This window comes from Megalobrama amblycephala, linkage group LG17, assembly GCF_018812025.1.
Source record: "Megalobrama amblycephala isolate DHTTF-2021 linkage group LG17, ASM1881202v1, whole genome shotgun sequence".
Lineage (NCBI taxonomy): Eukaryota > Metazoa > Chordata > Actinopteri > Cypriniformes > Xenocyprididae > Megalobrama > Megalobrama amblycephala.
The window spans coordinates 7618875-7645404 of NC_063060.1; the positions used below are offsets into that span (position 1 = coordinate 7618875).

Sequence of the window (26530 nt, forward strand, 5' to 3'; positions counted from 1 at the left end):
TGCTTCATGATGTGAGTACAGGACTCTTTTACTTCAATGCCCCTTGATGGTAGACAATATTTTTATTATTTGCTCTATATGTTTCGTCTCCCTGCTTCTTGAATCTCACGCCGCCTGAGCTGACTGGAATTCTTTTTGGTTGTCATGACAATGACGTAGTTTAGGGCGGCTATATTCCGCGTTCATTTACACTGAACCAGAACAGTATCAGAGTCGCCTTTTAACCTCTCGACGGTGCTGAATGACTTCTTTAGTTAGCAAACAAATTGCTCGAGTGGGTGTAAATACCGATCACTTTCATGTTTTTTTTGCACAACCTGCAAAAATCGCTCGATGCCATTGCTGCTCCTGCAAACCGCGGATCAATGCTACAAACCAATACAAACTAACCCTGCGTCTCAATCAGCTCCCTAGTTCCCTAGGTCGTGAATCAGTATATCATGCAAGTGAATGTGGCTGATTCCCTGATCAGTGCCCTGACTACTGAACTAGGGAGCTGATTGAGACACATGGTAAACCTGTCTGGAGTTTTCGCATCGCTCTGCAAAGTACGTCACCCGGATCGTTGATCTGATTGGTTGAAGGACTATCCAATTGCGTGATTAATGCTTGTTGATCACGCCACTTGTGCAGTAGGAAATACATAGCAAACTCCCCAGACCAATATTCAATTTTAAATTGAGCGTGGTCTGGTGATAGCCAGACTACAAAAATCGGATTTGGACTGACAGTCTGAACATCCACTGAGAAATCCACTCTTGCGATGCGTGTTTGCATTTTGGGGCGGAGCAATGAAGGGAGTGGCGTGTTTGTTTGGTTTGTTTTTAAATATCAACAGTTTCTCAGAAATTGCTTACTGCATCTTTAAATTTGACAAAAAGACAAATATGAATGGCGCCAGTAGCCTTGTGGGCAGCACGACAACATATAGTGCAGTTGTGTGGACCTTTCCTGATCCCGTCCCCCCCTTTCTCTCCAACTTCGCTTCCTGTCATCTTACTGTCCTGTCACAACAAAGGCAAAAACGCCAAAAAGAAATCTTTAAAAAAGAAATTTAAAAAAAAAATGTGTAGGGAAGGTCTACATCTCCAGGCAAATGCATGTTTTTTTTTAGAAGCTACACTAAAGCCTGCAGTCAACGGAAATTGATACATTTACATATTTTCATAAATATATGAAATATTAAAATAGTCAGCTGTAATTTGATCTAATATTTAATAGAAAATCAAAAGTAAGGAGAAGCATAAAAATGTCAACATCTCTAAAAAGGGTACAAAGTTAAAATTATTTAATTACAATATAATGCATTTTTAAAGCTGTAAACATTGTTCTTAGTGTAACATAACTCTTGAAATTTCCATTATTTTATTTTTTTTTTACAGTCTAAGTGCTCCAGTTAACATTGTACATTATTGGCATTCAGCTGTAATGTCTGCAGACGTATAATACCATTTAAAAGTTTGGAGTCAGTAAGATTTTCTTTGAAAGAAATGAAAGTGAGAATGCATTAATTGGTCAAAATTGAGAGCTAAGACATATATAATATTACAAAAGATTTATATTTTAAATAAATGGTGAACATTCTATTCATTAAAGAATCCTGAAAAACTATCAGTTTCAACTCTTTTCCACACTGATAATGAGAAATGTTTCTTGAGCAGCAAATCAGCATATCAGAATGATTTCTGAATGATCATGTGACACTGACGACTGGAGCTTTGATCACAGCAATAAATTACATTAACATTTCACAATATTTCAGTTATTTCTGACCTAATAAATGCAGCCTTGGTGAGCATAAGAGACTTCTTTTAAAAACATTAAAAAAATCTTACTGACCCCAATCTTGTGAACAGAAGTGTACACTTAGAAATCAAACTGTACCACACTACCAGTTAAATACATCTATATGCACACTATTATTATCAGTTTCTGTCAATGTACAAAGTGTTCAAATCAAAGCATGTCATAAGTTAAAAAACAGTTATAAAAAAGCATTGGCATGTAAGGAAATCCTAACCTTTATCCTTAGTGCAGGGGTGTCCAATCCTATTCCTGGAGGGCCACTGTCCGTCAGAGTTTAGCTCCAGTCCCAATTAACACACCTGAACCAGCTAATCAATGTCTAATTAGGCATACTAGAAACTTCCAGGCAGTAGTGTTGAGGCAAGTTGGAGCTAAACTCTGCAGTACAGTGGCCCTCCAGGAATGAGTTTGGACACCCCTGCCTAAAGGCGAGCATACCCTGTGCGATATCTGTGCGATTTCAGCAAGGTTACCAACTCACACTGTACGAGTAGATCGCGTGCGATGTAAAGCCAAAACGCACGATTTATGTGCTCACACTATGCGGTCCGATGGTAGAGACGTGACTCGACTGCTCACACTATGCGTTTGAAATATGCACGATAAACCCACGTATGGGATGCGCCGATTGACAATATGTTTCCAGAGATATTGTCAAAAGCATCAGCTGAGGATATCAAGAGGATTTAGCATTTCCAATTTATATATTTAATAATAATAATAATAATAATAATAAATATAGCTGCAAGCAGCAATTACGGGGCCAAGCACAAAAACGGCACAAGAAGCCAGCCAACACCGCTGGGAGCATCAGACTAACTGCAACAGTGAGCAATTAAAGACCTATTAAGATCATTTTAGGCAAAAGAGCTGAAAAATGATCAAAAATGAGGATTTACTGCTTCATCACTTTCGACCAATAGGTGGCGCTGTGTCCAAATTGTTGTGGTATGGTCAGAGTGAGGTGACAATGGAACTTGCAAAGTTTGGTGTCAATATGTCAAAGCACTGAAGAGATACAGCTTCAAGAGTCGTTTTTGCATCATGCCTCAAATTCTTTGCTCTGGTATACGAAAACGGTTTGACATATCGACTTGAAATCCATAACTTTTTGTCGGCATGGTCTGAAGATGACACGGTTCAATTTTGGTGAAAATCGGAGCAACGGTCTAGGAGGAGTTCGAAAAAGTAGGTTTTTAAAGAAAAACAATATGGCGGACAGGAAGTTTAGCTGACTATGGCAAATTTGATATCTATGTTCTCAGCATGACCCAAGGAATCTACTGAGACGAGTTTCATTACAATTGGTGAATACAGTCAAAAGTTATTAACATTTTTGTACATTTTGTTATAACTTTTGACCACAAGGTGGCGCTGATCCGAAACTTCTCAGGCTCCTTCAGGGCATTGTGCTGATGACCCATACCGAGTTTCGTAACGATACGCTAATGCGTTCGTAAAATACAGCATTTTAGCACAAAATTCAAAATGGCCGACGGCCAAAATGGCCGAAGTGGGAAAATTGGACATCCTTCGACTCGGCATGATTCCCCGAATCCAACGAGACCAAATTTATGATTTTTGGCCAAACCCATCAGAAGTTATAAGCAAAAATAGCCATTTTTCCATATCTCCGCACCAGTAGGTGGCGCTGCGCCGAAACACTGCATGGTGCCTCAGGTCATGCTTGTGATGACATGTACCAAGTTTGGTCTGAATATGATAAAGTGTTACAGAGATACAGCCTTACTTCTATTTTCGCAAGCGCTATGTACAATTCGTTCGTGTGTTTTTCGAAAACGGTTTGAGCAATCAACTTGAATTCCATAACTTTTTGTCAGCATGGTCGGAAGATGATCTGGTTCAATTTTCGTGAAAATCGGAGTAACGGCCTAGGAGGAGTTCGAAAAAGTAGGTTTTTCAGAAAATTCAAAATGGCGGAAAAATTTTCATGACGGAAAATGACGTCATAGGGTGCAATCGATTCGGCTTGAGCCAAGGAATTAGAGGAAAAAAGAATTTTGTTTCTAGCCCTTATGGTTAAAAAGTTATCAACATAAACATAAGTGCAACTTTGGACAGCTGGTGGCGCTAGAGGGATTGAGTTAGAGACTCCAAATTTGCTATGGACATAGCTCAGACTGTCCTCTAACTGTGTGCCAAATTTCACAACTTTCCTGCAAGCGGTTCTATGGGCTCTCATAGACTTCAAGAGCGGAAGAAGAAGAAGAAGAAGAAGAAGAAAAAAAAAAAAAAAGAACGCCAACGGATACAATAGGTGCCTCCGCACCTTCGGTGCTTGGCCCCTAATAATAATTAGCCTATTATTAGAAGTAGGCCTATTAGTAGTAGCAGCAGTATAGGGTAGGCCTATTTATTATTAAATTGATATTACAATTCATTTGGCCCGCAATATTTCATAGCATCATGCATAACTGACTTGCTGCGAGGATAATAAAAGATTTGATTAGCTTATAATTACTCCTCACTGAAAATTATTTAAAGACATTTATACAATGAATTAAAGGCATATAATTAAAATTATTAACAGTAGCCTATGTGTCCGAAGACTGCAATAATCAGTCAATGAAAAGCAGCTTCACTTCAAAAACAACTTGTTTAATACGAAATACTTCTCTTCTCATTTTTTCACCCACTACATACATTATGGGCCACAAGAGAAATATTGCACCGAAAGCTCGTCGGTTTTACTTTTATTTTTTTGTAAAGGCTGGTGAATAATTGACAGGGGATTGAGACGTCTTCATCGGCATAACTCTCGCGCAAAGTTTGCACATTGCTTGTGTGATATAAAGTAGACACTGACTCGCCTTCCTGGTTTAAAATGGAAAAAAATCCTATATTGCGACGTGACATTTTTCTTTATCACCAATTGCCAAATGATGGACAACAGTTCACATTTCCGCCTTTAATAAAATAAAGTGAATATTAAATAGCGTACATGAGTAAATAGAAAGTGAAAAGCGAAACATATGATCAAGTAAATTAATACAAGAGGCACCGGTTATGTAGCTACACCCAGGTGGCTTGATTGAAAGACGTGGGTTTATCCATCATGCAACACGAACTGGAGGTAAGCAACATTTTGCTAAATTGCAGCTAGTTTGATAGCTACAGAACTTAAAGATCTCCCTCTTTTCGTTTTCTTTCTTGCTGCATTGAAGATTGGTTTAATTTCTTTTTTCGCGCAGGCGCAGTGGGGGGAAAACCACAGAGTTCAGGTAAGTCGGTTCGTAGCTCTGCTTCAACTGTGCGATATCCTCACGAGGGGCGACCAAATTGACATGCCAGAACTTCATCCGACCATGCGCTTGCCAGTCGGGAGAGGTTTATCGCCACTCATTTCCCCGTGTACACTGCACGACAAACGACACACGACAAAGCTGAAAATCGGCCCGACTCAAAAAAGAGTTGCGCGAGTCAGAATTCGGCTCAAAATCGGATGAAAATCGCAGTGTATGCCTGCCTTTAGAGTCATGGCACATCATCAGCAATAATAAATATTAATCACTTTAAGAATGAAATGCCTCCAAACTGATAAATATGAATTGTGGTAGGCTACTATCAGTTTACAAATTACGGCATCTAGCTTAAGACTGAGGATGTAAATAAAATTCTTAACATTTTATAATCATTCTCATACCAAAATCAAATACTGATACAATCAGATTTTTAAAATGTCAATCAGCCATTTGCCAAAAATGCCACCCTCAGGAACAGGCCACATTATCCACTGGTCCTCAATCAAATCTTACTCAAACCTCCACACACTTGCTGTGTCACAAACATCTCGTTGTAGTTTTAAAAATCCATAACTCTGGTATTTTCAACACAACCTTGATAAGTGCCATACGGTGACCTGTTTCATCTCATACGACCGTCTTCCACACTCCAGAGCCGAGCGGGAAGCTCTTGAAGTCTTTAGCATGTTGTTCCGCCTGCAACATCCAGGTGTGTTCACACAGACGTGATGTAGCCGTTGTAGATGTCAGTCTGTGGATGAGCAGTCTCATGCATCATGATCTGAGTAACAGTGACCTGACGCTTTTTACTGGGACTCAGGTGAGTCTGGGTCTGCCACGTCCACAACCTGCGCTTCAACTCTGCCTGTACCTGAAGGAGGAGAGAAAGTATTTCTCATACTTAAAAGGGTATAAAGGGTTAGTTCACCCAGAAATGAAAATTATGTCATTAATGATATATGTTGTATATATCCGCTTTCACACAGTGATGCTGCTTCTTCTTCTTCTTTCCTGTTTTATGGCGGTTGGCATCCAGCTTATTGGTGCATTACCGCCCCCTTCTGCTCCAGACAGTGACGTGATTAGGACATCTGCAACATGCACACCTACGCACCATTTTAAAAAATATAGCAATACCAAAATACAAACAATGTAGAATAGCTTGAATACAGCGTGTGTCTCCCTCAGACTGTAAACGAAGCTTGGGCGCACTAGATAACACGTCAGCAGCGTCACTGTCTGGAGCAGAAGGGGGCGGTAATGCACCAATAAGTCGTGAACGCGAATTGACAACAGACCTGGAAGAGAATACAATGCTGAATAAAGTCATAGTTTTTGTTATTTTTGGACCAAAATGTATTTTCGATGCTTCAACAAATTCTAACTAACCCTCTGATGTCACATGGACTACTTTGATGATGTTTTTATTACCTTTCTGGACATGGACAGTATACCGTACATACATTTTCAATGGAGGAACAGAAAGCTCTCGGACTAAATCTAAAATATCTTAAACTGTGTTCCGAAGATGAACGGAGGTCTTACGGGTTTGGAACGACATGAGGGTGAGTCGTTAATGACATAATTTTAATTTTTGGGTGAACTAACCCTTTAAAGGATTAGTCCACTTTTAAATACACTTTTCCTGATAAATTTACTCACCCCCATGTCATCCAAGATGTTAATGTCTTTCTCTCTTCAGTCAAAAAGAAATGAAGGTTTTTGAGGAAAACATTCCAGTATTTTTCTCCATATAGTGCATTTCAATGGCTACCAACAGATTGAAGGTCCAAACTGCAGTTTCAGTGCAGCTTCAAGGGCTTTAAACGATACCAGATGAGTAATAAGGGTCTTATCTAGCGAATCGATAGATAAATAGATAAGACCCTTATTACTCATCTGGTATCGTTTAAAACCCTTGAAGCTGCACTGAAACTGTAATTTTGACCTTAAGGACAATAATCCTGGAATGATTTCCTCAAAAACCTTCATTTCTTTTCGACTGAAGAGAGAAAGACATGAACATCTTGGATGACATGGGGGTGAGTAAATTTATCAGGAAAAGTGTATTTAAAAGTGGACTAATCCTTTAATTACTCACCTTCATGTCGTTCCAAACCCATAAGACTTTCGTTCATCTTCGGAACACCAATGAAGATCTTTTTGATGAAATCTGAGAGCTTTCTAATCCCCCATAGACAGCTACGCAACTGACACTTTGACACTTCAAAAAGTTGATCGCTTTATATACAGATTGAATTTATGCTTTTATTCACATATAAACATTCATAAACTCACACATCAGTTTTTGGTAAACGGAAGCTCAAGCATGTTCGCTTGATGTGCAAGAACCAATAGGGTTCATTCTCATGTTACGCAGCACGTTTGAGTTTCCTCACAAAACAATGAGGTTCATTATTGTGTGTTACGTGGCACTTTTGAGCTTCCAGAAGAGGTTTGTTCTTGGTTTTCGTTTGAGCTTTTGTTTATATATGAATTAAAGCCTAAATTCAATCTGTTCATCATATAAAGCAATCGAGTCTCCTCAGAAAATTTGGACTAAACCATTCAATTCATATGGATTAGTTTTACACTCTCTTTATGAACTTTTGAAGCATCAAAGTGGTAGTTGCGTAGACTGTCAATGGAGGGACAGAAAGCTCTCAGATTTCATCAAAAAGATCTTCATTTGTGTTCCGAAGATGAACGAAAGTCTTACAGGTTTGGAGTAATTAATGACAGCATTTTTATTTTGGGGGGAGCTATCCCTTTAAGGCTCCTCCAGTCTGATGCGTGTTGCCGAAATCTGGGCAGCCAATGTTGACAGATTTCACAGAAAATTGCACTGTGTAGAAAAAGCCCTATTCAGACGGGACTAGTTTTCATGTTATAGAAATTCGTGTTTCACAGGCATACTTTGTGATTTTAATCCTGCTCGAATCTGTCTTTTCTGTGTTGTTCTTACACAACCTCAATAAAAAAATCCAGGGCATATTGCCTACTTTTTTTTCCAGACTCAACGGTCCTCTGAGAAATCTAATCCCGTCCGAATGCGAATTTCTGTGATTGCAGATATTGTATTGTAGCCCAGATAGCACACGTACGTCTGAGCATCTGCTGTGTACAAACATCTGATAAACATCTCAGTTTTACATACATTCTAAATCATAAACATCTTAAAGGCATTTTCTAAAATCTCTATGACTTGTAACTGTAAATATTATATCGATATCGTGTAGAATTTTTCCATTATGGGAATACTTACTTCTCCGTTGAGAAAACAATAAAGAAGTGCCACCACAAAACCCTGTGAGTAAAAAACAACAAGACTTTCAGGAATAAAATGGACATTTCCACATTATTGAATCTGTAATATAATACTGAGCAGATCAACTTTTCATTACAAATGAATTTATCTGTACCTGGAAGGATCCCAGGCCGAGTTCGATGTAGAACCGGGCTATTTCACCCGTGTTTTCTGGCAGAAAGGCAAACAGAGTGTAGTGCATCCCAAACAGAGGAATTAGAAACAAGGTGGACTTGGCCAGTCTCCTGTGTGATTATCAAAGAAAATCATGAATCAATTATTTGATTTAAAGAGGTCATATTATGCTCTTTTACAAAGTCTTGATTTTGTTTTGGGGCACTACTAAAACAGGTTTTCATGCTTGAAGTTTCAAAAAACACAGTAACGCTCTGTTTAGTTCCTGTCTCTATGAAGCCCCTCCTTCCAAAAAGTGCAATGTGCTCTGATTGGCCAGCTGGACCAGTGTGCTGTGATTGGTCATTCCCTTTTAAGTGTGTCTGGTAAATGTCAAGCCCCTTACCATAACTGCAAGTTTCAACACACTACTAACACAACTGAACCAGGCCTCATCCCTTTATTTTTGATTTAGAGAATAACCAAAAGTTAGTGCTTGCATAAATGCTGGGGTTGCAAGGTCAAGCCCAGTGGCAGTATGAACTTAAATGGCACATAATCAAATTTGAAAGACAGATCTGCACTTTCAGAAACCAGTAAGCCTCTGGATAATGGGCTAAATGCAATTTCTCTTCATCTTTGCATTTACATTATCAGGAGGTACAGGTATTAAGACACAACACAAGACACTAAAATAGAAACTCACCTTTGCATGAACAGTCTAACTAAAAAATATTCATGCATGAAGCACAACCTGGCAGCGTGTAAAGCCGATTTCTAGTGAACAGACATTTTTTTGCAGCGAAGTGAAGATATGCGTTTCTCTCACATTAACACATGCCATCTGTCTGACTCTATCCTGGTTTCATCTAGAACAGCATATGTAATATGTTTACTTTTTTTAGGGTTCCCATAATGGGATCATTTTATGGATTTATTCATTTTATGGATTTGATTAAAGGTGCCCTAGATTCAAAAATTGAATTTACCTTGGCATAGTTAAATAACAAGAGTTCAGTACATGGAAAAGACATACAGTGAGTCTCAAACTCCATTGTTTCCTCCTTCTTATGTAAATCTCATTTGTTTAAAAGACCTCCGAAGAACAGGCGAATCTCAACATAACACCAACTGTTACGTAACAGTCGGGGTGTACGCCCCCAATATTTGCATATGCCAGCCCATGATCTAGGCATTACACAAGGGCAGCCAGTATTAACGTCTGGATGTGCACAGCTGAATCATCAGACTAGGTAAGCAAGCAAGGACAATAGCAAAAAATGGCAGATGGAGCAATAATAACTGACATGATTCATGATAACATGATATTTTTAGTGATATTTGTAAATTGTCTTTCTAAATGTTTCGTTAGCATGTTGCTAATGTACTGTTAAATGTGGTTAAAGTTACCATCGTTTCTTACTGTATTCACGGAGACAAGAGCCGTCGTTATTTTCATTTTTAAACACTTGCAGTCTGTATAATGCATAAACACAACTTCATTCTTTATAAATCTCTCCAACAGTGTAGCATTAGCCGTTAGCCACGGAGCACAGCCTCAAACTCATTCAGAATCAATGTAAACATCAAAATAAACACTGTACTTACGCGATTAGACATGCTGCATGATGAACACTTTGTAAAGATCCATTTTGAGGGTTATATTAGCTGTTTGAACTTTTTTTATGTTGTTTAAGGCAAGCGCGAGCTCTTGGGGCGTGGAGCACGAGAATTAAAGGGCCACACACCCTGAATCGGCTCATTTCTAATTATGCCCCAAAATAGGCAGTTAAAAAAAATCTATGGGGTATTTTGAGCTAAAACTTCACAGACACATTCAGGGGCCTCCTTAGACTGATATTACATCTTTTAAAAAAAAGTAGGGCACCTTTAAATTTTATGAATTAAACAGCTTGTTAACATACTTTATCACTAAATAACCCATTAAACATGACAGTATTATGCAATCATTTAAGGTATTTCTCCTTATATAAAACCTTTTTGGCATGAAGTGTTCTTTAAAACAGAGTCAAGAACCCTAGAGTTCTATATAGAATCCCATTGAATCTTCTTTTCTAAGAGTGCATTTTTAGTTTGACAAAAGCAAATATTTTAAAGACAAAATGCTAAATGGCTGGCAAGAAATAATTATGACTGGTATTTTTTTATTTCAATTCACCCACCATTAACAGGCCTTGCAAAACATTAATTTTCAGCACTTCTTGCACAGTATCATCTGACTCACATGAAGTGACCCGTGTCATTGCCACCAACTCCAGGACTTTTCAATTTCTGAACCAAGATTCGAATCACATTTAGGAAGATGATGATATTAGCCTGTCAGACAGACATAGAAAGAGCTACATAACAGTAGAGCAGGTGATATATCAGGTAATATCTCTGAATAACTGTATCTGTTTGAATAAATGTAAAATTTAAAAAAAAAAAAAAAAAAAAAAAAAAAATCAAAATCTGACATACAACAACATCATAACTCACAAACAGTGATGCTGTGATCGGTCCTTTAATGATCCACCAGATGTTCATATTATCTGTGTCATCCCAACATCTGCAAACATGAGAAAATTATTTATTGTAATAGCATTAAACTACATTTTCAACCCATTTTTTCTGGGAAAAAATTTACGGCAGGACTTTGCCAAAAAAGAAAGTCATCTCAGAGATGGAACAAGTTCTACTTTTTGATGAAATATTACAAAGACAAACATTTCTCTCTTTTTTTGGATAATATTTTAGCACCAATAAATAATTCACAATCAAGACCAGGAAAGTGTCTTAAGAAAGTAAATAGGGTCAGTTTGGTTTAGTTTCATGATAATTTTAAAGTTGAAGATGTGACATACCCTCTGTTATCAAAGAATTGTCTGGTCAACACCCACACGATCAGCACAACTGAGGGGACACCTACAAAAAAAAATAGACAATGCATACTTTCTCCAAATTCACATAAAACAACCTGCATGTTTTTAACATATCATTTGTTTCAGAACAGATCTAAATAATGTGACACATAATGTTGGGGGTAACACATTACAAGTAACACAAGTTAAGTAATCGGATTACTTTTTTTCAAGTAACTAGTAAAGTAACACATTACTTTTAAATTTACAACAAGATATCTGTTACTTTTTCAAATATGTAACAACACAATTTACTTTGTTACATGATGTTATTGACTAAATGTGAACATGCATTTACTCATCTCACTTGCACAAAAACAGATTCAGTATTCCTTAAAATTAATAAAATCAGTGAAATGCAAACTCAAAATATTACGCAAACCTGCAATAATTAAATGTTAAATAACACAAATATACTTTATGTATTTAATTTCACTTTATTAAGCAATGTCTTTGCTGCTGACCTTCGATGATCCAATTCAACCATACTAATAAGCAAAAATGACTTTAGATTAAACATCACATTTGTGTTTCATGTTTTTATTGCTGAAGTAAGAGTGTTGAACTTTCTTCTTCTGTCCTATTCTTCTGTGATCCAGAATGGCAGCACAGCTGAAAGGTTTGTTTGAGCTGCGTCCTCTACTGTACAGGCGTGAATTTGCATTTCTTTCAGCCTGAGGCTTATTTATTTCACTTTTGGTGTGAAAGGGCTTTTACATTTGCCAAAAACATAACTATTTTTTTGTTGTTTTTTAAAAATAAAACAAAAAAGCAAGCCCAGCACGGGTGAGAAAAAGTAACACAAAAGTAACGTAATATTACTTTACATCAAAAGTAACTAACACAGTTACTTTTTTAGTGAGTAACACTAACACAATGTTGTAACGCTTTTAAAAGTAACTTTCCCCAACATTGGTGACACAAACTGCTCATTTGTACTATACTCATAGTTCCTCTAGTACTCAAATCTCGGCAGACTGCCGGAGATGTTCATCTTTTAATCTGATTACACAAAGCCTTTCTCCAGGAAACCATTTTTCAGGATGTACCAACCCCATCCTATTAGAATGTACCACCAGAAGTACTTCCTCTGTGAGACGAACGTGAGGGCGAGGAGCGTCTGCAGGTACATGCCTTCCACCAGCAGCCAGAAGTAATTAGTCAGGATGCAGAACTGGAAGAAGGTTACAGCAATCTTACACGCTACCTGTAAACAACAACACACACAGATACAGAATGAGAGCACAACCATCCCCTGCACTGGAAAACATCGACATCATTTAAACATGAAAAGGCTTACTTTAATAGCAGTGTTATAACTGTTTTTGGTAATTGAAATAAAGCTAAAATGAAGTATTATTAAAAACTTAAACTTAAAAAAGTCTCACATTGTTTTCTGGTCATTTTACCCAGAAAGGACTTTCTTTTTCTTGAAAATAAGCCATAATGATAACCATAATGATAACTATTAGCATCCACACCAACGAAAGATAATATTCTTTTTATTCTAAGCGTGCGGCAGGTTTGTCGTCTGCCGCTTTAAATGCTCAAAGTCTTTAAAGTGGAATGGATTCTGATTGGCTGTCAATGTTTTTATCATTCATCAGCTGGAAAAAACGTTCTGAAAGTGATTTCAACATTAACGTTTCTCTGTGCCGTTATCATTATGTGGACTCTGCTATTCTTTTGAATTATTGTTATTCCAACATTTTTTGATCTTTTGTGGTGGTCCACAAATAACCGGCCTACAAAAAAAATTGCTTATAAATCTCTTGTTATGCTATGTTATTGCCAAATGTTGGATTCAATCTTTTTACCAACTTGTTTTCTTTCAGCTAGCACATGTTTTGTATTCCTATCTGGAACTGAATGATCGTAGGCCTCACTGATCTGAGCTTACGCACCTACGTTTTTTGAGCTGAATAAGCTTGAGAGAACTTTTTTCATTAAAACACTGAGATGCATGAGCTCAGATCAATGAGATCTATGATCAATTAGCTCCAAAAAGAAATACAAAGCCTGTGCTAATTGAAAGAAAACAAGTTGACAGAAAGACTGAATCCAATATGTAGTCATAATATAGCATTATGAGAGATTTACAAGTAATTAAAAAGGCGGGTCATTTCTGACCCAAAATACCAAATAGGTAATAAGTAAAGGATTTTCTGCAATGCCCATTAAATGAAAATTGTAAATGTTGCCTGGGCAACCATCATAAATAAATATTTATAATACGAAGTTGGAAATAGTAAAATCACTAAAACTGAAATACAAATAAAGCTAAATAGAAATATTAATAAGCAAAAACTGAAAAAAAAAAAAAAAAAAAAAAAAAACACATAACAAAATACTAAAATTCAAATTCAAACTGAATATATAAAAATAAAAGCTAATTCAAAATATTTACATTTATATTTAAATATTTAGCAGACGCTTTTGTCCAAAACGACTTACAAATGACAAATGACAGACACAGGACTTGGTACTTAATGTTTTTTATGAAGCAATAAGCTAGACATCCCATGAATAATGGGATCCCAAATCAGAAAATAATGTGCAATAAAAGAAAGTATATGTCATTGATTACAAATTAACTATGGCATATATACAAAGCTTACTGCAAAATATTCAAATATAGTAGTAGTTTAAGAGTGAAGGGATTCTATGGATTCACATCTTGCCATGGTAGTTTTTGATTGGTAATTCTCTTCCGGATAATAGCTAGTTTAATCCTTCACAGTGAAATTACATATTTATTAATTTAGCAGATGCTTTTATGCAAAGCGACTTTTTGAGGGTAATGTGAACCAGTGAATTCTTCATCGTACAGAGACACTCTCGCTCACCGTGGACATTAAACAGTGGTCCTGAGTTTCATCTGAGAACAGAACGGCATCTTTGACGAAGACTGCACTAGCCCGCAAGATGAAGGAAACAAACAGATTGATGTGTATGTAGTTTCTGGTACAGTGGAACTTCCTGGAATGAACAGAGCATGATAGGTACTTATAAACATATTATAATATAACATTATTCTGAAGATTGCATAGTGAATATTTACAGATATTTTCATTCACCCTGATTCCATTTTATGTATCACAATTGCTTTTGGATATCATAACGATAATATATAAGTGTTACCTGAAGCATGTGAATATGATAACAGCGGTAATGAGTGATATAAGCGAAGTTGCATATCCTGCAGTGTACAGCTGTTTCAAAGTCGATAAGTAAGTTGTCTGAAAAATAAAGGCAGAGAGAAAAGTCATTTATGACAAGTCAAACTATTCCAGCAGATATGTCATTATGTGTCAGTAACTAATACCTTGGATTTTGATTAAAACTGACTGTAGTAAAACCCTTCCAGTTCTTAAAGGCCAAAAAATTACTACTATGTATATTCTGGGTAATTATTGTTTTTTATTTAAGCATGAAGAGATTAATGACCTGCTTAGTTTTAAAATAATCCTAAACAATTTCAAAAAGAAGAACAGGAAACAAATGAACAGAAAGGAAGTCAAAGCACCGTGCAAAAACAAAAAACAGCGACCACTAGTGGTCATCATGGGAAGTTCAACATGCACTGGAAGTCATTCATCAAACCAAGCCACTCCACACAGCTAATGTTTTCAGAATTATGGTCATTGCTGTCAATTATGCATGTATTATGGGAATATATTCACCACAGTCCCAGACTCTGAATCGTCTTCAAATGCACAGGCCTCCGCATATGGAGGATACGGGTCACTCCAGCCATGAGCCGTGCAGTTCCTGTATATAAAGCCTGCCGAAAAAACAGCAAAGAATTATGGTTTAAAGATGACAAAACTGCAGCATTTGTCCCTGAAGGGAAAAATTTCACTGAACCTTATTGCTTGAGAACAGGACTTAAAAAACTTTTGTCTTGATCACAATCATTAAAATCTCTCATACGCTTGAGTGCCAAATAAGTCTCAAGTTTGTCAGTTGTTACAGACTCCTGCTGATCAGCCCTCATTTCAGAGAGCAGTAAGCACAATTCCCATTTCATAACACTTCCAAAAATACCTACAGAAGCCTGGAGAATGCTTAGGGGAAAACATGATCACTACAGCTGGGACAAAACCTGCTGCTGGTTGCATTTCCTGTGGCAGAACAGGTGTTCTTCAGCCCCCATACATGCTTCACGGCTTCACCTGCTTTACCCCGAGCGATCTGAACAGCAGAGCGAGTCTGACCAGCAACAACTCTGAATAAAACTACTTTCAAATACAAACCCGATTCCAAAAAAGTGGGGACACTGTACAAAACAGAATGCAATGATGTGGAAGTTTCAAATTTCAATATTTTATTCAGAATACAATGTAGATGACAAATCAAATGTTTAAACTGAGAAAATGTATCATTTTAAGGCAAAAATAAGTTGATTTTAAAATTCATGGCATCAACACATCTCAAAAAAGTTGGGACAAGACCATGTTTACCACTGTGTGGCATTCCCTCTTCTTTTTATAACAGTCTGCAAACGTCTGGGGACTGAGGAGACAAGTTGCTCTAGTTTAGGAATAGGAATGTTGTCCCATTCTTGTCTAATACAGGCTTCTAGTTGCTCAACTGTCTTAGGTCTTTGTCGCATCTTCCTCTTTATGATGCACCAAATGTTTTCTATGGGTGAAAGATCTGGACTGCAGGCTGGCCATTTCAGTACCTGGATCCTTCTTCTATGCAGCCATGATGTTGTAATTGATGCAGTATGTGGTCTGGCATTGTCATGTTGGAAAATGCAAGGTCTTCCCTGAAAGAGACAACGTCTGGATGGGAGCATATGTTGTTCTAGAACTTGGATATACCTTTCAGCATTGATGGTGCCTTTCCAGATGTGTAAACTGCCCATGCCACACACACTCATGCAACCCCATACCATCAGAGATGCAGGCTTCTGAACTGAGCGCTGATAACAACTTGGGTTGTCCTTGTCCTCTTTAGTCCAGATGACATGGCGTCCCAGTTTTCCAAAAATAACTTCAAATTTTGATTTGTCTGACCACAGAACAGTTTTCCACAGTTTGCCACAGTCCATTTTAAATGAGCCTTGGCCCAGAGAAAACGCCTGCTCTTCTGGATCATGTTTAGATATGGCTTCTTTTTTGACCTATAGAGTTTTAGCTGGCAACAGCAAATGGCACGGTGGATTGTGTTCACCGTTTTCTGGAAGTATTCCTGAGCCCATGTTGTGATTTCCATTACAGTAGCATTCCTGTATGTGATGCAGTGCCATCTAAGGGCCCGAAGATCACGGGCATCCAGTATGGTTTTCCGACCTTGACCCTTACGCACAGAGATTGTTCCATATTCTCTGAATCTTTGGATGATATTATGCACTGTAGATAATGATAACTTCAAACTCTTTGCAATTTTTCTCTGAGAAACTCCTTTCTGATATTGCTCCACTATTTTTCACCGCAGCATTGGGGGAATTGGTGATCCTCTGCCCATCTTGACTTCTGAGAGACACTGCCACTCTGAGAGGCTCTTTTTATACCCAATCATGTTGCCAATTGACCTAATAAGTTGCAAATTGGTCCTCCAGCTGTTCCTTATATGTACATTTAACTTTTCCGGCCTCTTATTGTTACCTGTCCCAACTTTTTTGGAATGTGTAGCTCTCATGAAATCCAAAATGAGCCAATATTTGACATGACATTTCAAAATGTCTCACTTTCAACATTTGATATGTTATCTATATACTATTGTGAATAAAATATAAGTTTATAAGATTTGTAAACTATTGCATTCCTTTTTTATTGACAATTTGTACAGTGTCCCAACTTTTTTGGAATCGGGTTTGCAATAAGGTATAGAATAAAGTGGGATATTATTATGAATATGAACATTGAATCACACACACGTCCTACACACACACATGTTGGGTTTTCCTGTTTTATGGTGAGTTTCCATAAACATAATAATTTTTATACTGTACAACCTGTATATTCTATCCCCTAATCCTAAAGCTACTCCTAAACCTATCCTTCACAGAAGATGCATTTTTACATTTTTTAAAAAAATCATTCTGTATGATTAAGCTATTTTCCTCATGGGGACCAAAAAATCCCAACGATTTGGGATATTGATATCTTTGTGGGGACATTTTGTCACCATAATGTAGGGTTTACCAGGACCACACACACACACACACACACACACACACACACACACACACACACACACACACACACACACACACACACACACATTTGTGTTAATATGGCAGACACCATATTTCAAAAGAGAGAAAGGGAGGGATAGATGTAGTACAGATGTAGGCTACACACGCACACATATATGTACATCTGTACTACATCTCTCCCTCCCATCCTCATTTTGAAATATGGTGGCTGCCCTGATTAAGATCTGTTGGTAAGTGTCTGTCATCTGAACATCCTGATCTGTAAGCACTTCTAGAGGATTTAAAACATTTACAAAACCAGACTAGATTTAATCCAACATTTCCGGATTTAGGGGAAAAGTAATCACACAGATGTGATATACCACCTCATGTTTAATATTTAGGGGCAGTAAAAGACGTTATAATTCCTTGTTGAAGAGAATTTTGATGAAATTATGGATTATAAAAATGAATTGTAAAAAATCATCCCTGACATGTTTTTTTTTTGTTTGTTTGTTTTTTTATGAAAACACTGACAAGCAACGAAGGAAACACAACAAGAGTAAAAGATTAATCTTACATAAGGACTAGGTTAAAGGTGCCCTAGAATCAAAAATTGAATTTACCTCGGCATAGTTGAATAACAAGAGTTCAGTACACGGAAAAGACATATGTTGAGTTTCAAACTCCATTGTTTCCTCCTTCTTATATAAATCTCATTTGTTTAAAAGACCTCCGGAAAATAGGCAAATCTCAACATAACACCGACTGTTACGTAACAGTCGGGATCATTAATATGTATGACCCCAAAATTTGCATATGCCAGCCCATGTTCAAGGCATTACACAAGGGCAGCCAGTATTAACGTCTGGATCTGTGCACAGCTGAATCATCAGACTAGATAAGCAAGCAAGAACAATAGCGAAAAATGGCAGATGGAGCAATAATAACTGACATGATCCATGATTACATGATATTTTTAGTGATATTTGTAAATTGTCTTTCTAAATGTTTCATTAGCATGTTGCTAATGTACTGTTAAATGTGATTAAAGTTACCATCGTTTATTACTGTATTCACGGAGACAAGAGCCGTCATTATTTTCATTATTAAACACTTGCAGTCTCTATAATTCATAAACACAACTTCATTCTTTGTAAATCTCTCGAACAGTGTAGCATTAGCCCGTTAGCCACAGAGCACAGCCTCAAATTCATTCAGAATCAAATGTAAACATCCAAATAAATACTATACTCACAGGAATCGATGCATGCAGCATGAATGACGAACATCTTGTAAAGATCCATTTGAGGGTTATATTAGCTGTGTGAACTTTGTTTATGCAGTGTATAACTGCACTTATAGTCGAGAGCTCAAGAGGGCAGGGAGCGAGAGATTTAAAGGGGCCGCAGCCTGAATCGGTGCATAGTTAATGATGCCCCAAAATAGGCAGTTAAAAAAATTAATTAAAAAAAATCTATGGGGTATTTTGAGCTGAAACTTCTCAGACACATTCAGGGGACACCTTAGACTTATATTACATCTTTTGAAAAGACGTTCTACGGCACCTTTAAATGGGGCTGGGTAAAATGATCGACTTTCACATTCGTCGCAATCCTTATTTGACGTTGATATCCACCACACCACTGCTGCTGATTCTATTGGCAAAAAGTTATATTCTACCAGAGTCTGCAGTCCAAATTAAATTAGAATTATGATTATGTACTATATAAACAGTTTTTTGTTATGCCTTTCACACAGAATGAAAATGTAAAGAGATAGTGTTCAAACTCTGGTCACTCCAATTTTTTGGCTTTTTATAAAGCATTTATTTTTTCGGACATGCGACAAGAAAAAATAAAGTAACCTTATTTTAATTTAGTAGAGCACTAAATATCTGCCCCAAATCTGTGTCATCTTGTATTTCCATATATCTAGTTATGGCCAACGAAAATTATTCATGTAGTCCCAAGGCAAATGGATTAAGTAAATTTCCATTTTAGGAATTCAAATTGATCGCATGCCATGAAATTAAGCTGTGAAAAAATGTTCATGAATTGTGTTGCATTAGCAAATTTAATTAACTAAATTTAGCCAGCTGCAAAAATCCATTCTTGAGTGCATATACACAGGTCATTTCAGTGGCAGCTAAATCCCAATATCTCTAGGGTTCTATGACTTTCTGTCTGCATATTCAAACATTCCACAGAATCACTGCCCTGTAACTATAAAAACTACTAACCCGCACAATATTACAATCCCTAACTAGAACTGTGACAGCTTTCAGCCACGGTTATTGCACACCAGCCTTTAGAAGAAAAAAAATCTGCTGCTGTTTGACAAACTTTTCAAGCGACATGAGCCTGAAGCTCTGTCACACCAGCCAATGATAAAGAATGACAGCAACGATGAGCCCAAGAAATGATAGCTAGCTAGCTAGCTAGCTAGCTAGATAGATAGATAGATAGATAGATAGATAGATAGATAGATAGATAGATAGATAGATAGATAGATAGATTGATTGATTGATTGATTGATTGATCTGACCTTGAGTGTTAGAGATATGCTGGAAGACTTCGGAACAGGACACATTAATGAGTTGTCCAGAATTGGCTGTATGCCAGCAGCGGATCCCATCCCAATCGGTCCCACATCCTGAGACACACAGAGGAACTGTCATGACATAGTCAAAATCAGCCTAACAAAAACTGTTGACAATACAGTATAGCTAATTTCCTTTCATCCCTCGTCCTTTCCTTGACCAATATTTCCAAAGTCAGAAGTTTCCAGTTGTATGACTGACACAAAATGATTCAAGTGAGCTAGTGATTAATTAATCTACATTAACAGAGCGGCACCAGTCAGCCTATATTATCTTATAGACAGGGTTAATTTATATACAAGTCTAAAAGCAGTCTTTTCTCATGCTAACATGTTCAGGTCAGTGATTGCATTGGATGAACTCTTATTGACTGCTCATCCATCTGCATGTAAAACATTTTTTTCTGGTTGCTGCCTAAAGGCATATACAGACCCCAATTAGATGCAACTTTTTGACAACAACTATCAGTGTCTTTATGATATCACTGAATATTCATTAGCTGTACAGGCATCCGGTTTTAAAAGGTCAGTAAACTTCTGTTCCCTAGTCAATATTTGCGTTCAATACAAATTCAAGTCTGGAAAAAAATCAAGAATCAAGAGTATTAAAGAATGGGAAAGGTTCTAGTATTACAGTGCCTTAAGATATTCAAGACCTCTGTTGCGGAATGACCTAGATGTCTATGGCTATTCATGGCAACATTAATATTTTATACTCAGTTTGGGAGTATCACAATACTTTGAGTACAAAAAATATAAGGTAAAATACATTCAGGGCATGAATGCATTGCAAATTAACTCAGGAATATGGTTTGTGTAATTGCAAGTCTTCAACAGATTTCAGACATTTGGCAGACATACATGGTGACATGGATATTATTTGGAAGATACTTTCTCAATTTAATGAAGCCTATTTTTGTTAGACAATAAAGTTTATAAGGCTGCCTTTTTGGGACTATATGCACCATTTAAACCATTGTGAATCCCATTGGGAATCAGAGTCCCCATGCAGCATGAGATCTTCCCACACTGACTGTCCCTCCACTCCACCTTCAGTCAGTGGATGCCCCAGTCCTCCAATGACCCGGATCAAAGAAGGAAGAACTGAGAGGTGGCCAAACATGCTGCAGCCCACCTTCTTGACTGCTGCAGCATCTCCTGAGGCACCCAAGACCACTGCAGCACTCCATGAGGAGGTAAAAAGCTTTGCAGCTTCTCCAGCAGATGCCGTCTATTTATCACCTCACCCTTGCAAGTGCAGGAGAAGGAGGGCTCCTGTCGCTCCCCCAAATCCAGTGGTCCTGGAGGTCATGTCTCCAGTGGTCCCAAGTCCGATGGCCCAGAAGGACCTGACTCCAGTGGCCTGAATCCAGTAGTCCTGGAGGACCCAACTCCAGTGGTGCCAAGTCCAATGGTCCTGGAGGACCTGACTTCAGTGGTCCTAAGTCTGATGGTTCTGGAGGATCTGATGCTGATGGACCTGGATCCAGTGGTCCTGGAGGAACTAGTCTAGAGTAATCAGACCTTCAGACTGATGGCAGAAGAGCGCAGGTTTCATTGGCCAAGGACATTTGATCCAAGAGACATTTGACTGACATGGAATGCAACCAATCACAGTTTGTTTTGTTCTGCGTCATGTTTAGGGGCGTGAAAATGTAAAGTCGATGTCCCTACAATAACAGACCGGCGTGCATCTAATAAAGTATTAATTCAAGAATGTTGCACAAACTTCACATACTTTTGAAAATCCAGTGTTTAGTTGATCCTGAAAAGCGTGCATTGTCACATTTGTAAACACGACGGCTTTCTTCTTCCACAAGGGGTTTGGTGTCACGGCATTTGTTTGCAGGCGGACCAATAAAGAATGTGACACACATGTCTCCAAGACATCCTGTAGAATTCAACCAACTAGATGATGACTTCAAAAATCCCTAAATGTTTCCAGTTAAGTGTACCATAAACATCAGACATTCAGCCAACGATCTGTGGAGATTTTTTTCAGCAACTATTGATGTACAGAATTCATAGTGATTAATTAATATGCAAGTGATGCAATTAATTTGATTAAATTGTAATCCTTCAAATTGCTGTTTTATTATTATTATTATTGTAAATCCTAAAGTCAAGCTTTTCTGTTCTGCTGAATTGTTTCCAGGCAGACCAATAAAGAATGTGACACACACATCTCCAAGACATCCTGTAGAATTCAACCAACTAGATGATGACTTCAAAAATCCCGTAATGTTTCCAGTTAAGTGTGCCATAAACATCAGACATTCAGCCAAACGGTCTGTGGGCATGATATCTGAGGCTGAGATTATGGAGATCCTGACTTCAGTGGACCCAAATCTAGTGGTTCCAAGTCTGGTGGTCCTAGAGGACCCAACTCTGGTGGTCCCAAGTCCAATGGTCCAGGTTGACCTGACTCCGGTGGACCCAAATCCAGTGGTCCTTTGGGACCCGATTCCAGTGGTCCAAAGTCCAGTTGTCCCGGAGGAGCCAACTCCGGTGGTCCCAAGTCTTATGGTCCTGGAGGACATGACTCTGTTGGACCCGAATCCAGTGGCCCTGACGGTCCTGACTTCAGTGGACCCAAATCCAGTGGTCTTGAAGGACCCTACTCGAGTGGTCCCAAGTCTGCTGGTCCCTGAGCAGCCTGCTCTCCCTGTTATGGACACGGTGGCCGTCCCTGAGCAGCCCACTCTTCCTGTCTGTCCTGTCGTGGGCTGTACATTGACACTATTATGTGTTGTCTGTCAGTCACGGCCATAGAGGACATTCCTGAGCCACCCATTTCCCCATCAGTCCTACTGTGGCCAAGAGGGCAGTCTTCACCTTTTACGCCATGGTTGTCCTGCGTGCCTGGGCAGCGCATGTCTCTTAGCTGACTTCCACCGGTCCTGTTTGCAAGAGAGAGTCCACTCCAGGGTCCTGCTCTGTCTTGCTTGTTAGATAAGTTATTGATGCTTGATTTATGTTTTGCTTTGCTTTAGATATACCATTGTTAACAAAGGCAAAGTGCATCCCTCCTGGGTTATGTTATGGCATCATACAATCTTATAAAGGTCTTATGACTCATTAGGCTGGAAAACCCTGTTTGTAAGCTCCATTTTTTAAGAGACTACTGCATTTTGCCTTAAAGACATAGACAGCTTTGTCCATGTATGTCCTTGCTGAGGGGAAGACATGTCCTTTTAAAGCCTGCAGGTCACGGTCAGTCAGACAGACAGTCTATATACATGGATCAGCAATTTTAAAAATGCTGCAGATTGAATACAAGAACTTGTTGTGTGAGAATAGCCCCAACAAACATATTTGGAGTTTTTTTTCAGCAACTATTGATGTACAGAATTCATTGTGATTAATTAATTTGCAAGTGATGCAATTAATTTGATTAAATTGTAATCCTTCAAATTGCTGTTTTATTATTATTATTGTAAATCCTAAAGTGAAGCTTTTTTGTTCTGCTGAATTTTGTTTGCATTCAACCATGGCATAGCACATGTTCTATTAACCAACATGGATTCCTAATTTAACTTGCATAGGCAGATAACAATATTGTTGCATTTTAGCTTGTTTGAGGAAAGCTCAAATAAAGCATATATGAACATGTGATGCAGGAACACCATTTCACACAATCTTTACTTCCACTCACACTGTCAAGTTGTAAGAACACAGATCTCCGGAGGTTCAAGCTGCCACGTAACATAATTATCATATGTCCTGTGGGTTGAACCGTCTGTCTGCATAAATCTCATTCAACAAAGATCTATTCATAGAACTTAAGTCTCAGGAAGGAACGTAATCAGAATCCCAATCAAAACTCATTTCAAATGAATAATAACTCTGCAATCACATCGGAGATTATGCTTGACTGGTCTAAAGAGGTTTTGTGGGGATATTTCCCACAGTGCTTAGCTGTTTCCAGACTGCCTGTATGTTATTTACCAATTAAAGTCCTATTAAAAAGGACAACACTTCGATATTAGTAGTAATCCATTAACATGACACTACAGAATTGCTCTGTCTTCGAGAACCACATGTCTAATGTGAGTAAATGCTGAAGTTCTGCTGAGACTAGTTTAAAACCTGTTTTCTTCATTTCCCTCACTATATTCAATTAAAGTAACATGGTTAAATTTCTGCATGGTAATTGCACATAATCATCTTTAGTTAACCAGGCCAAGCTAAGAATGAACACATCAGCTACTGATATATATATACACACCCACATATGCATTTTTCATCAGTATGATATATAGTTTAATGTAATGTTTCATCCGTACAACCTGTTTGTTGGGACTGGTTCTTCATCTCTCTCTTCCTAGTCTGGATGCAGATCTCTTGATCTTGGATAAGCTGGGAGATAATAGCACAATCTGGATGGATAGCATGCATCTGAGGAGGAAAAAAATATATATAAATCCATATGCACATGATCCAGCATAGTCTACATACAGTAGATTACAAGATGTTTGCATTTTACAGTTGGCATTGATACCAGCTTTTTTAAAGTAATGCAAAACTGTAAATTGATTTAAAACAAGTCATGCTTCCGATTGCCCAATTCTGACATAAAGTCACAATTGTCTTATTTTTTTCTCTCCAAAAAAAAAAAAAAAAAAAGGGAATGTGTTTCTATTATAATATGAAGTCAATCTAAAAGACGCGTAATGGGATAAGAAACAGTTGGTACAGTTCGCCTACTTTGTTCAATATATAGTGAGAAAGAAAGGATACTTTTTTTTTTTTTTTACTTTTCAGAATTCTAGATTTAAAGTCATGATGGAAATTCCAATATGATTCCTTTAGCGTTTTTACGTATTCGTAAACATATTACCATAAATGTATTCTGACAGATGCGCATAACTCAGTAACTGTTTGCAGAAATCTGAGCAAGACATTAAAACGAATACGCAAGTTCAGTACATTCTGAAAGGAATCTGCTATTAGTTTTATATAATGGTCACTGTATAATAATAAATATATCATATATAATGGTCACTATATAATATAAAATGTGGAGAAAATGTGTAACATTAAATACTTACAGCTCTCCAAAAAGTCGCGAATAAACACAGATGTAGAACCTTCATATTTGAGTCACTGTGTGATGAAACAAAGGGACACGAAATATCCCTGTAACTCCTCAAACAGGCGATCTGCTCAATTCAGACTCGACAGACTGAAGTCACACACAGTCGCTCTCTCTTCGACTGATGCGCGTGTGCGCGACCTCATCACAGGGCCGTGGAGCGCGCACAGTCGGATTGACTTTAAATGTAACCTAATTTCACAGCTGAATATATAAGCAGCCTGTTTGTGAAATGCATCTGGAGAATGTTGATCGTTTCAGAGATTTTTGTAGAGGTAAGCTACTTTTGATTCGTTCTTTTGTAGACAAAGCGTGCTTGATGCATCAATATTTAATATGAGAAAACATCTATTTTTAGTTTGTTAAACAGGGGCAGATGATTCAGGGGAGAGGAAATATCATCTGATGAATGTGAATAATTTAAATCAACATCGGTAAAAACACTGAGCCATTTCTAGGGATTTTGCAGGGAAGACCAGGATTGGTTGGCACTGGGGTTGGTCGGCACAGTTTTCATTCATTGTTGAATATCTCTGGTGGAACAGACAGTAAGATTACACAAATGAAAGCCAAGGTTGATAAACAGACATATAAATGTCAAAAACGCTTATAAAACATAACTAAAATTTTGTGGTTTTGCCTCCCATCCCCAAAACAAATGCTTGATATATGTTGTGGGATTGCTTACAGTGCATAAGAATTTTTAATAAACCAAATTAATAACATTTAACCCATATTTGTCATATATAATTATTTTTGTTTCATTTATTAACTTTACTTGCTCTCTTTTAGATTTATTTAAATCACTATGGTGGACTGTGCTCCTCCAATTGGCTTTTATTACATCATCTAATTTTTTTTTCTTTTTCTAAATTAGCTATTTTTCTGACATTTTCTGATGAGGAGGTTGATTTTTGTGAAAAAGTGAAATCACCTTGACAGGCTTCATTATCCAGATAATCCAGATCCACTATCCAGTTTATGCAACAGGTCACAGATGGTTTTATTCCTCTCCAAAAAGTCACTTTGTCCAGATCAATCAGCGGCAATCCTAAAAACACTTAATTGTCCCTTCCATTGAACTATGTTTGATACACTCTCAAAGAAAGATTAGAAAACTCAAACCTAAACAACATATCATTAGTAACATCATCCATCATCCATACCAGACCATAGGGTTGCGGGAAGGCTCCACTCAGAAAGGCCTTTAGTAACATCAACCTAATTTAAACAGACCAGGATGGCTGAGTGGTTAAGGCATTGGACTTAAGATCT

At 37.7% G+C, this 26530-nt stretch overlaps 1 protein-coding gene across 1 annotated transcript; it reads right to left on the minus strand.

The window, feature by feature from the left end:
- Positions 1-4033: 4033 nt before the first annotated feature.
- ghrhra (growth hormone releasing hormone receptor a) lies at positions 4034-25890 on the minus strand. The gene is made up of 13 exons (XM_048164786.1): positions 25212-25890; positions 24450-24558; positions 20107-20214; positions 15095-15195; positions 14553-14650; positions 14258-14390; positions 12465-12618; positions 11355-11415; positions 10990-11059; positions 10736-10827; positions 8492-8621; positions 8335-8376; positions 4034-5940 (listed from the first exon to the last, which is right to left on the minus strand). Exons 1-13 carry the CDS (start codon positions 25254-25256, stop codon positions 5785-5787), a joined length of 1299 nt encoding a protein of 432 aa, XP_048020743.1. The 5' UTR covers positions 25257-25890; the 3' UTR covers positions 4034-5784.
- Positions 25891-26530: the final 640 nt, after the last annotated feature.